Consider the following 14,440-nt stretch of genomic DNA (forward strand, 5'->3'; position numbering starts at 1 on the left):
TTGCATTTACCGTAGCACATTTTCTGTCCTCTGTTTTTATTTTTGGTCTTTTATGCCTTCCCATCTCGATGTTTAGTTTATGGGCACTCAGTCTCAATTTTGCTAATAGACCGATGTTTTCTTTATTATCAAGGATTTTAATGTATGGTTCAGTATTTATATTTTTCTTCAGTAAAATTCTTAGTTTTGAATCCGGTCTTTGATTATCTTGGTTCCATTTATAATTGTAATATTTATTCACTTTTTTTTTTTAAACTGGTCTTTCTTAATTGTTTCTAAATTCTTAATATCATACAGTTGTTTTATTTTATGCAGATTCATTTTACTGCATCATATACTATACTGATTGGGCCATTCTTTGTAATATTTTGGTAGTATATGATTGCATTCAGTTGAATTTTCGCTAGTAATGGTAGTCGTGGAATTTCCAATCAACTACCAATGTTACATACATCATATGATTTATGCAGATGACACTCAATGTTATATCCCCGCTCAGTAAATACTGGCAATCCTCTACACAAACTGAAATCATCCAAGCATAATGGAAGAAATGCATCATTGACATCTGACATTGACATCATTATGAATTAAAACAGCATGTCAACAAAATTGGGAAAATTCGCCAATATCTAGACCAAAAATCAAAGCTTAATCTACTCATTTGTTACATCAAGTTTAGACAATAGCAACTCATTGTTCTACGGGTCACCATCATACCAGTTTGAACTACTGCAACATATCTAGAATTCTACTGCCAGACTTATTACATGTAGGAAGCATAATCAACATATACTTGCTCCTGTGTCAACTTCATTGGTTACCAGTTCATAAACAAATTATATACATATAATAACCTTGCCCATGCTTATGTTACTGATCTCATTGCTCCATATACATCTTCATCTAGTGTTCAAATTGCCCTTCTAAACTGAAGGACCCTGTTCAAGAACTTAATACTACGACAAGAGGGCTTTCTCAGCTGCAGCTTCCAAATTCTGGAATGAACTAACATAAGACATCTGGTCTATTAATGACTAAATTTACAAGTGATCCAAATTGGCTGTATAGTCATAAAACTTGGTTTTTGATCATTGTTTGACTTTTCCCGAATATCGATAATCAAATTGATATAATACAGCATGGATATTGATTGCCATGAAAATGTTGTGCATGCAAAGACAATCACCTGTTAACAACTGTAAAAGGTGGTAAATACTGCATTCCATATTCAGTTTACCTTTGTGAAGGCTGAAATCGAACTAACGCCAGACGTATAAATGAATAGACACTAGATTATGAGGCATATCTAAGACAATTGCATATGACATTTAATACACAAAACGAAACAATACCATATAGTACGATTTCGTTCAAAGGCCACACGTGAGGATTTACTGTCTGAGTACGCGGATATATGTGACGAAGACAAATGCCTTATAACGGCACAATTGTGATACACAGTCGTTAATTCTAAAATTCTGACAGCAATGAAACAGTAATTAATCCAAATATGGCAATCCCACGAGCAGTAGTTGTAGCACTCCTCTCAGTTAACCCTCAGGCAGTGTGTTGCATTCCGTAACAGTCCCACGCAACCGTAATATACTCGCGTAATTATTCAAGCATGTGTTCACGTGGATGACATTACAGTTCTTACTTGTTGCACATTACAACAAAGGAAATTACATAAACTCAGTTATAAAACTCTCGCCAGAACCTATGCAATATTCTTGTCAGAAGTCAGTTTGTCGACTCGTCGAATACTTGGTTAACTGGCTTGCCTTTTCACTAACTTGCCCATAGCAGTCAGATGCACACCTCTCGTTTACCCTTCCAACCTGCCACACTTCTCAAACTCAATTTGCATAACCATTGGTTCATGAAATTAGTTTCTCAAATTGTCAAAATTTCCATAAGAATTCATTGCATACAACCTCGATCACAAACATAGAAAAACAATTATATAGATTCAGTTTTATTCTGACACTTTGTTACAAACAGGAATACAAGATAGTGTCCAGCGAACCTGGGCACCAATACAGGATGCAACACTAAAGGTCAAACAGAGGCACACAACCAGAATATGTCAAATAATACTAATTTAATAATACAATAAGCATAAATCATTAACGAGAGTAATATAAATCACAAACCGGTCAGAAATATACATCACAATAGTACTAATATTAATGATAATAGCCCAGCTTGGAATTGCCTACCCTATCTAGGTGCAAACTACTGTGTAGTTCCAGCAAGAGTACAGTCATTCGCAGTAACATCAACGACAAAACAATTTCTACAGCTTTAAACGACAAGGCCTCAAGGAATGCAAACTACACAACACTGACCTTAATGTTACGGGACTTCCATACTGTTCATGCATAGAAAGGACCAAGATCAGCAAACCACACTTTCTGGCGAAACATAGGTCTTTAATATTGGTTTTACAGCATAGAACCAAAGGAGGTTGTCTCGTATCTATTAGTCCCACACCCTGAATTGGACAGGCATAATCTTGAGGCATGTGCTAGCTGTCACGTCGACACTGCACTGGAGCTGAACTGCAATGCATGCCACTGCTTTGGCTGGGAGCTGGGTGACAACTGACTAATTCGTGTTCATGTTTGTCTTGCACAAGCACGAACAAAAGAATATTAATTAGCAATGACAATAAATGATGTCTATTTTAATTCCGCTAGCTAACTACGCATTATCAAAGTACATTTATATTACAGCAAAAAATAGAATATCAGAACACCTTTCAAAAATAGATGACAGAGGGAGCTGTTCATATAGTTGATTGTCCGTTATTGTTCATCGTCCATCAAAAATTCTATTTCTATACTTGGTATGAGTTGACCTCTCTCAGATTTGTTTATTTAGTGGTGATATCTTTAATTCTCTATTTTAGGCAAATACTTTTGTCATTTTTTGTAACATCTTCTTGAAAACTGCCAGCTCAATTGCTTTGTTGCTAGATACATTGGGTGGACCCAATTTTTTTCATTTTGTGACGATATCTTTACTATCTTTACTAAAAATGACAAAAATATGAGCTACCAGTATTTTCAACTTCTTCTTGAAAACTACCAATTCAATTGCTTTAATACCTGGTATGTAGGTACCTTGGGTTGAGCGTTAACAGATTCTGTGCTGACATCTTTAATTAATGTTTTTGTCATTTTTGATGAAAATGCTATTTTCAACTTTTGTGATATAATGATTTTTATGTGGATTTGTGTCTGTACATGTATTCTACATTCAGAACCAATTGCATTCTAAACGTACCTGCTGTGCTCACAATTTATCTACCATGGTTACAATTTTCCTGCCATGGTTACAATTTACCTGCCATGGTTACAATTTACCTGCCATGGTTACAATTTACCTGCCATGGTTACAATTTACCTGCTATGGTCACAATTTACCTGCAGTTGTCACAATATACCTGCCATGGTCACAATTTACCTGATGTGGTTACAATTTACCTGATGTGGGCACAATTTACCTGCTGTAGTCACAATTTACCTGCTGTGCTCACAATTTACCTGATGCCCATGGGCACAATTTACCTGCCATGGTTACAATTTACCTGCCATGGTTACAATTTACCTGATGTGGGCACAATTTACCTGCCATGGTTACAATTTACCTGCCATGGTTACAATTTACCTGCCATGGTTACAATTTACCTGCCATGGTCACAACTTACCTGCCATGGTTACAATTTACCTGCCATGGTTACAATTTACCTGCCATGGTTACAATTTACCTTCCATGGTTACAATTTACCTGCCATGGTTACAATTTACCTGCCATGGTCACAACTTACCTGCTGTGCTCACAATTTACCTACCGTGGTCACAATTTATCTGCCATGGTTACAATTTACCTGCCATGGTTACAATTTACCTGCCATGGTTACAATATACCTGCCATGGTCACAATATACCTGCCATGGTCACAATTTACTTGCCATGGTTACAATTTACCTGCCATGGTCACAATTTACCTACCGTGGTCACAATTTACCTGCCATGGTTACAATTTACCTGCCATGGTTACAATATACCTGCCATGGTCACAACTTACCTGCCATGGTCACAATATACCTGCCATGGTCACAATTTACTTGCCATGGTTACAATTTACCTGCCATGGTCAAATTTACCTGCTGTGGTCACAATTTACCTGCCATGGTTACAATTTACCTGCCATGGTTACAATATACCTGCCATGGTCACAATTTACCTGCCATGGTTACAATATACCTGCCATGGTTACAATTTATCTGCAGTTGTCACAATATACCTGCCATGGTCACAATTTACTTGCCATGGTTACAATTTACCTGCCATGGTCAAATTTACCTGCTGTGGTCACAATTTACCTACCATGGTTACAATTTTCCTGCCATGGTTACAATTTACCTGCCATGGTTACAATTTACCTGCCATGGTTACAATTTACCTACCATGGTTACAATTTTCCTGCCATGGTTACAATTTACCTGCCATGGTTACAATTTACCTGCCATGGTCACAATTTACCTGCCATGGTCACAATTTACCTGCCATGGTCAGAATTTACCTGCTGTGGTCACAATTTACCTGCCATGGTCACAATTCACCTGCCGTGGTAACAATTCACCTGCAGTGCTTACAATTTGTGGTCACAATTAATGTACCGTGATCACAACTCACCTGCTGTGGTCACAATTTACCTGCCATGGTCACAATTTACTTGCTGTGGTCACAACTTACCTGCCATGGTCACAACATTCCTGCCATGGTAACACTTACCTGCCATGATCACAACTTACCTGCCATGGTCACAACTTAACCAGCAAGGTCACAACTTACCCGCCTTGGTCACAATTTACCTGCTATGGTTAAAATGTACCTTCTATGGTTACAATTTACCTGCCATGGTCACAATTTACCCAACATTCTAGATTGTTTATGCAAATTGTAAAGTTTATACTCTGTTATCATTTTGCAGTGGATGTGCCTTCCGAGAATGTTTTACCTACAAATCAACCTGAGGTTACCATACCCGGAGATAGAGATATTGAAATACAACCATCTACTGATAAGCTGAGGAAAAAGAAGCCACTCTTGTTGAGGATAGTGGTTTTTATTATAGCAGGTGTTATAATTCTAACTTTGATATTGATGTTGATATTATTACCCATGACATTCTCTTACCTGGATTACTATAGGGTATGTTCCCTTTTAAAAACAACACAGTTTGTTGTGTAGTCACTGTCTTGAAGATCTAAATGAAATATTCACTGCTACAAAAGTCACTGTGACTCACCATCTTAAAGATTTCCATGGAAATATTCACTGCTACAAAAGTCACTGTGACTCACCATCTTAAAGATTTCCATAGAAATATTCACTGCTACAAAAGTCACTGTGACTCACTGTCTGAAAGATTTCCATGGAAATATTCACTGCTACAAAAGTTACTGTGACTCACCATCTTAAAGATTTCCATAGAAATATTCACTGCTACAAAAGTCACTGTGACTCACCATCTTAAAGATTTCCATGGAAATATTCACTGCTACAAAAGTCACTGTGACTGACTGTCTGAAAGATTTCCATGGAAATATTCACTGCTACAAAAGTTACTGTGACTCACCATCTTAAAGATTTCCATAGAAATATTCACTGCTACAAAAGTCACTGTGACTCACTGTCTGAAAGATTTCCATGGAAATATTCACTGCTACAAAAGTTACTGTGACTCACCATCTTAAAGATTTCCATAGAAATATTCACTGGTACAAAAGTCGCTGTGACTCACCATCTGAAAGATTTCCATGGAAATATTCACTGCTACAAAAGTTACTGTGACTCACCATCTTAAAGATTTCCATAGAAATATTCACTGCTACAAAAGTCACTGTGACTCACCATCTTAAAGATTTCCATGGAAATATTCACTGCTACAAAAGTCACTGTGACTCACCATCTTAAAGATTTCCATAGAAATATTCACTGCTACAAAAGTCACTGTGACTCACCATCTGAAAGATTTCCATGGAAATATTCACTGCTACAAAAGTCACTGTGACTGATTATCTTAAAGATTTCCATAGAAATATTCACTGCTACAAAAGTCACTGTGACTCACCATCTTAAAGATTTCCATGGAAATATTCACTGCTACAAAAGTTACTGTGACTCACTGTCTGAAAGATTTCCATGGAAATATTCACTGCTACAAAAGTCACTGTGACTGATTATCTTAAAGATTTCCATAGAAATATTCACTGCTACAAAAGTCACTGTGACTCACCATCTTAAAGATTTCCATAGAAATATTCACTGCTACAAAAGTCACTGTGACTCACTGTCTGAAAGATTTCCATGGAAATATTCACTGCTACAAAAGTCACTGTGACTCACTGTCTTAAAGATTTCCATAGAAATATTCACTGCTACAAAAGTCACTGTGACTCACCATCTTAAAGATTTGCATGGAAATATTCACTGCTACAAAAGTCACTGTGACTCACCATCTTAAAGATTTCCATGGAAATATTCACTGCTACAAAAGTTACTGTGACTCACTGTCTGAAAGATTTCCATGGAAATATTCACTGCTACAAAAGTCACTGTGACTGATTATCTTAAAGATTTCCATAGAAATATTCACTGCTACAAAAGTCACTGTGACTCACCATCTTAAAGATTTCCATAGAAATATTCACTGCTACAAAAGTCACTATGACTCACTGTCTGAAAGATTTCCATGGAAATATTCACTGCTACAAAAGTCACTGTGACTCACTGTCTTAAAGATTTCCATAGAAATATTCACTGCTACAAAAGTCACTGTGACTCACCATCTTAAAGATTTGCATGGAAATATTCACTGCTACAAAAGTCACTGTGACTGACTATCTTCCATTTCAAGGACTACATATTTGTGGGGAAATGAACAATTCTAGTTAAATAGCTGAGACTGCTTGCTGACCATAATAAAAATTATCAGGTTGATAAATGCACCGACAGAGGTGTAATAACAGATTGTGAAGAAAATTACATACTTCTGGTTCTAATTGAGCTTTTAATTGGACTCAATTCCATTTGATTGGACATAATAATATGCTGTCTTCACTGTATGTTGCAGGTTGGAATGAAAGAAAAAAGTTCCACAGGAGAAGTTTATGAGAAAAAAGTGTATCCATCAGGAAGGCATGCTATTGGACCAGATCATCATTTCCGTCAATTTTCCAGTGTAGCACATTTTGTTGAAATGGATGATTTAGCAATTGCAACAGTAGATAAATTGCAATTTGTTATTCAGTGTACATTTCAGTATTTTTTGAGGTAAGTTAAATAGTGTGTCAGTTTATTGTTTATTTACTCCAATTATTGAAACAAGACACATTATGTGTTTTTGTTTTGGCCACTAACAGAAGCATTACCCTTTTATTGACATTATTCATGGTGGATTGATGTTGAATGTCATGTCTGTTTGGATGCATCCAAAAATAGTGACTTGTCACAGCCACGGCATCCAACATTCTAGCTGGTAGGATAAATTTTTCTTGTCTTTTTTTACCTTTGTGTGTAATGTTTTTCCACAACAAAGAAATCAAAACCCGCCGCCACTACGTAACCACTTGTTGGTTTTGCGGCGGCATCTTTTACAACTGTATTTCGTTTCCCTCATGCATGTCATCTTTTATTAGTGCCTGTTCGGACGCAGTCCGAAAACGAGGACTTATGTTTTGACCTCCATGTGTGCCTGCGTGCGTTCGAATCTGTATCTTAGAAATGCCTGGACTAATCACAATCAAACTTCACACATATATCATACATGATATTATACATATGCACGTCAATTTGTTTCACGATCTGATTCAAAATGGCCGAATGGCAGCCATTTTTGTGCTAAAAATCATTAAAATCAAGCATTTCTCGGCTGTTTACAGATGGATTTTGTTCGAACTTGGAATATACATTAGACATTTTGGGACCTTGATACAAATAATTTTGTTTTTCAGATAAGATTCAAAATGACCGACTGGCGGCCATTTTGTTTTAATGAATGTGGTTCTCGTGCCATATGTCTAACTTGTTTTCACTGATTATGTTCAAATTTTAAATATTCATTATATTGCTTTGATGATCCTATTCAAAATGGCCAAATGGTGGCCATTTTTGTGCTAAAAAAATCATCAAATATCAAGCATTTATGGCATTTATGGATGGATTTCGTTCAAACTTGGTACATACATTAGACATTACGGGTTCCTGATGCACATCATTTTATTTTTCAGATTGGATTTAAAATGGCTGACTGACGGCCATTTTGCTTTAATGATTGGGGTTCTAGAGCCATAACTCTTAAATGCTTTGACTGATTATATTCAAATTTTATATATTCGTTATACATCATGTTATATATATACATGTATTCAAAATGGCTGATTTTGAATGCTGTTCCAGAGCAATATCTCTCAAGTACTTGTTTGACGATCAGATACAAATGTCAGTCATTTTAATGTTAAAAAATCATAATCCTGACATGGTTATGTTCCAGCTATATTACTATAAACAAAACTATATATCGTAAATTTGATAACTAACGGGAACTGTGCCATGCATGGCTTGTTTACAATGTATTTAGGAATGGATAGATGCACTGGCAATGCCAGAAGCTCGCCGCCAGTTTTATCCCCTCAGTTTTTGAGGCGGGTTTGCAACAATTGTACACAGAACAAGATTGGAACCCACATGCTAAAGATAGCCGAGACTGACCGCGTCGCTCGCTCACGAAAAGGTCGCACGACAGGTTTAACCGGTATGGGTAAGGGTGAGTTGTGCATATTGGCATGAGTGAGAAGTCCTGGTCTAACGCAGGATTTACTTCACCAGTTGGGCTTTCTAGTAAATCAGAAGAAGTCCCAACCCGACCCGACTCAGCAGTTGGTGTTTCTGGGCATGGAGTTCAACACCGAGGTAGGCCAGGTTCGCCTAACTCAAGCCGTTGCCTAGCGCTAAGCAACCTAGCAGAACACCTAGTCAGCATTCCTTCAGTGTCCCTCCGAGAACTAATGTGGTTCATCAGAATGATGACCTCCATTCGAAGGGTAGTTCCCGAGGCCGCACTACGCAGCCGCCCGGTCCAACACTTGTTATTGGAACATCGTGCTGACCTACCGGAACTAGACAGGCGAGTATTGATCCCGGACCAAGCGAATGAAACCCTGTCCTGGTGGTCGTCACTGACCAACCTCAGACAGGGGGTCCCCTTGGACCCACTCGTCAGAGCTATGACTCTGGTAACAGATGCCTCACTCCACGGGTGGGGAGAGCATCTATTGGGCGCTATTGCGCTTTCTACCCGAAGTTCAAGACCACAGAGTCCTGCTCCGCACAGATAACACAGCGGTGGTCTCCTACATCAACAGGAGGAAGGGGGACGCTTTCCCTATCGTAGTTGGTTCTAGCAGAGCAAATTCTCTTTTGGTGCCTGGAATAAAATGTGGAGCTAACCTGCTGGAAATGATAGTCGAAACACCAGTAGTTCTTCCAGATATACCGGACTTGCTGTCCCAACTGGACGGCGCACTGCCAACAAGCCCAGCAAGTGTACCACTTACATGCATGGAGGCTCTCAGTAGACTCGCGCAGACGAAAGGTCTATCTAAGCGGACTGCCAATGTCCTGGCCATGGCGAACAGGGATTCCACCAACTCTGCCTACAACTCGAAATGATGAGCATACACTAATTGGTGTAGTGGATGGAGATTGATCCATGTCATCCCTCTATTGGCTAGGTAGCAGACTTCTTTGTCCACCTGTTTGACAAAGTAGGTTTGTTCTATGCAGCAATCGTTGGCTACAGGTCAGCCTTGTCCCTCGCCATAGAGAACTCTTTGGGGTCAAGTTTAGCCGATTGTCCTATTATTAGGAGACTGTTTACTGCTTTCCATAATCAGAGGCCCAGGACCCGTACAAGAGAACCACCCAATTGAGATCTGTTGTTTTATCAGCTCTAAGCAGACCACCCTTCAAGCCCCACTTTTCAGCACCACTCAAGTTTTTGATGTGGAAAATAGTCTTCCTACTGACTCTTGCCTCAGGTAGGTGCCGGTCAGAGCTAGGCGCACTGTCCTTCGCGGACAGTTGTGTCGCCTTTATGGACGATCAAGTTGTACTAAAGACACAAATCGGATTTCTCGCCAAGAACCAAATCCCAGGACACGATCCTCAGCTGATCGTCATCCCCCAGCTGTCAAATATTGTCGGTCCAGAGGATCATGAGGAATTGCTTCTCTGCCCGCCAGGTGGATTACTGCGACTGTACTGGAGATCTATAGTACATTATCCTCCTCAACACAGACCTTGCAGAGCCACCAAGTACGGGCACATGAGGTCCGTGCTTTTGCTAACTCAATAGCGCTAGCGTCAGGCACCCCCTCAAACACATTCTGAGGGCAGGCTTCTGGAGAACGCAGAACGTCTTCATCAAATACTATCTAAGGGACACTCAATCTATTGAGCAGGGTCTCTTCAGGTTAGGCCCTGTCGTAGCGGGTCAAGCTTTGATTACCGGCCCAGCCCGAACGACCGCAGGGGCCCCTGTGCATAGGTGATAAGTCAGTCTCGGCATTCTTGCGGACAGATTTTCTGTACCACTAGCACTTCCTGGAAGCTCCCAGATTTCGCTTTTTTCGACCTACGCCCTCATGCAGAACTGTTTCGACCCTTACTTCAAGCTTATTACCCCCAAACTTGGGTTGGGGTCTAGCTTTCTCGGGCACACCGAACCCTGTCACCATAGCAGCACTTTGGCTTCTTGCTTCGGGACAGCACAGGCAAGGTAAGACACCACCCTTCTTGGGTCTTCACTAAGGTGTTGAGTTTATTGTAGTTTGTTTTCATCTCGGACTGGGAAAAGACTTTCATCATTTTTTCTGTTTGCTTGGAAAACCTGCCATCTATCAGCACCTGACTCTGCCTACAGTTCAAAATAGTCATTTTGACTGGCCAGAGTCTATGGTGGGTAATTGAACGTAGTGAATTTAGGCAGAGGGTTCTCCGAACCCGCCTATTCACATAGTTCATACCCACCATAGACTCCCCCAACCACCCCACTCTTTCTGTAGCGTTGGTCCAAGTCCTCGAGGCGGAGAGAAAGGAACCAGAGTGATTGTACAGCAGTTAATGGCGCTGCCATATGGCCTCGGTCACGTGGTTCGTGACGTAAGGGAAAGAGAATCTTGGGGTCAAGGGGCTTCCCCTGACCTAGATTCTATCTCTCCGTCGCCGGCAGAATCACTGATTAATGCCTACAGTTCAAAATAGTCACTTTGACTGACTGGAGTCTATGGTGGGTATGAACTATGTGAATAGGCTGGTGCATCTCTTCTTTTTTGTTTTTGTTATTTTTGTTTTGTTTCTTAGAATAGTATTTGACTGTTCTTTTCAAAATGAATATTGTCAATAAAGTTATTATTATTATTATCATTATTTATACTTTACACATACATCTTGGAATACATAAATAAATATGCATGTTCATCTTATTCAATATGACGGCCATTTTAATGTTAAAAATCCATCTAAATAAAGCATTTCTGAAAGCATTCGGAACCCAGATTCCTGTTACACATGGACAACTATTGGTCATCTTGGTACAATGAACATATATATAAGGGACCATAATGTTTTTTCAGATCAGTTGGCCAAATGCAATTGCTGTTCTAGAGCCATGACATATATTGACTGATAACAATCAAACTTTACATCTACATTAGACATCATGTCAAAATGGCTCCCTCATTTCATTTGTGTTTACTATTTAGCTAACTGTGACTCTGTCTTGTCATGACATGATTTGTTTGTGATTTGATTCAAAAAGCCTTGTTAAAAGTATATGCTGTATCAGTAAATGGTTGCTGTATTCATTCTCACCAGTCTGTAATGAGAATACAGATTGTTTATGAACAATAATTGTGTATGTCAATAGGGAAGATGAACTCAGTCTTTTGTTTGAAAACTATGATATGGATTATGATCAAGTTATACAGTCAGTGGCTTACTCAACTATCAAGAATGCCGCTACACAGTTTTATATTGATGACTATTTGAAAGAAAGACGAAAAGTAGAAAAAGGATTGCACAAGGCATTAAGATTGAAATTAGGTGGTAAGTTTGAACTTGACTGTTGCTATAGAAACTCACAAATGCCGACATCACGCACACTGCATGATATCTGATATTGCACAGTGTTGGGATCACATACACTACATGATATCAGACATTACACAGTATTAGAATCACACACGCTACATGATATCAGATACTACACATGTGTTGGTATCACACACACTACATGATATCTGATATTGCATAGTGTTGGGATTACACACACTACATGATATCAGACATTACACAGTGTTAGAATCACGCACTACATGATATCTGATATTGCATAGTGTTGGGATTACACACACTACATGATATCAGACATTACACAGCGTTAGAATCACACACTACATGATATCTGATATTGCATAGTGTTGGGATCACATACACTACACAATATCAGACATTACACAGTGTTGGTATCACACACCCTACATAATATCTGATATTGTATAGTGTTGGGATCACATACACTACATGATATCAGACATTACATAGTATTAGAATCACACACGCTACATGATATCAGACACTACACATGTGTTGGTATCACACACACTACATGATATCAGACACTACACATGTGTTGGTTTCACACACACTACATAATATCTGATATTGCATAGTGTTGGGATCACATACACTACATGATATCAGACATTCACAGTGTTGGGATCACACACAGTACATGGTATCAGACATTACACAGTGTTAGAATCACACACTACATGATATCAGACATTACACAGTGTTGGGATCACATACATTACATGATATCAGACACTACACAGTGTTGGTATCACACACACTACATAATATCTGATATTGCATAGTGTTGGGATCACATACTACATGATATCAGACATTACACAGTGTTAGGATTACACACACTACATGATATCAGACATTACACAGTGTTGGGATCACATACACTACATGATATCAGACACTACACAGTGTTGGTATCACACACACTACATAATATCTGATATTGCATAGTGTTGGGATCACATACTACATGATATCAAACATTACACAGTGTTAGGATTACACACACTACATGATATCAGTCATTACACAGTGTTAGAATCACGCACTACATGATATCTGATATTGCATAGTGTTGGGATCACATACACTACATGATATCAGACATTACACAGTGTTAGGATTGGGATCACGCACACTACATGATATCAGACATAATACAGGGTTGCAATCACAAACACTACATGATATAAGACATTACACAGTGTTGGGATCACACACACTACACGATATCTGATATTGCATAGTGTTGGGATCACACACACTACATGATATCAGACATTACACATTGTTGAGATCACACACACACCATGATATCAGACATTACACAGTGTTGGGATCACACACACTACATGATATCAGTCATTACACAGTGTTAGAATCACGCACTACATGATATCTGATATTGCATAGTGTTGGGATCACATACACTACATGTTATCAGACATTACACAGTGTTAGGATTGGGATCACGCACACTACATGATATCAGACATAATACTGGGTTGCAATCACAAACACTACATGATATAAGACATTACACAGTGTTGGGATCACACACACTACACGATATCTGATATTGCATAGTGTTGGGATCACACACACTACATGATATCAGACATTACACATTGTTGAGATCACACACACACCATGATATCAGACATTACACAGTGTTGGGATCACACACACTACATGATATAAGACATTGCACAGTGTTGGGATCACACACACTACATGATATCAGACATTACACAGTGTTAGAAGCACGCACTAGATGATATCTGATATTGCATAGTGTTGGGATCACATACACTACATGATATCAGACACTACACAGTGTTAGGATTGGGATCACGCACACTACATGATATCAGACATAATACAGGGTTGCAATCACAAACACTACATGATATAAGACATTACACAGTGTTGGGATCACACACACTACATGATATCAGTAAGTAAAGTTGGGATTACACACACTACATGATATCAGACATTACACAGTGTTGGGATTACACACACTCCATGATATCAGACATTACACAGCGTTGGGATCACACACATAGCATGATATCTGACACTACACAGTGTTGGGATTACACACACTCCATGATATCAGACATTACACAGCATTGGGATCACACACATAGCATGATATCTGACACTACACTGTGTTGGGATTACACACACTGCATGTTATCAGACAC

At 38.9% G+C, this 14,440-nt stretch overlaps 1 protein-coding gene across 4 annotated transcripts in view; it reads left to right on the forward strand.

Moving 5' to 3' along the window:
- The window catches only part of LOC102805388 (uncharacterized), a 156,210-nt gene that overhangs the window by 35,206 nt on the left and 106,564 nt on the right, over positions 1 to 14,440 (forward strand). For all 4 annotated transcript variants that reach the window (XM_085496191.1, XM_085496194.1, XM_085496193.1 and 1 more), the window contains 3 exons: positions 5,005 to 5,225; positions 7,150 to 7,349; positions 12,004 to 12,182. In XM_085496191.1, coding sequence (XP_085352317.1) covers positions 5,005 to 5,225; positions 7,150 to 7,349; positions 12,004 to 12,182 — 600 coding nt within the window. The remainder of the gene's footprint in view (positions 1 to 5,004; positions 5,226 to 7,149; positions 7,350 to 12,003; positions 12,183 to 14,440) is intronic.

The sequence above is a fragment of the Saccoglossus kowalevskii genome, chromosome 22 (assembly GCF_978046115.1).
Source record: "Saccoglossus kowalevskii chromosome 22, keSacKowa6.1, whole genome shotgun sequence".
Lineage (NCBI taxonomy): Eukaryota > Metazoa > Hemichordata > Enteropneusta > Harrimaniidae > Saccoglossus > Saccoglossus kowalevskii.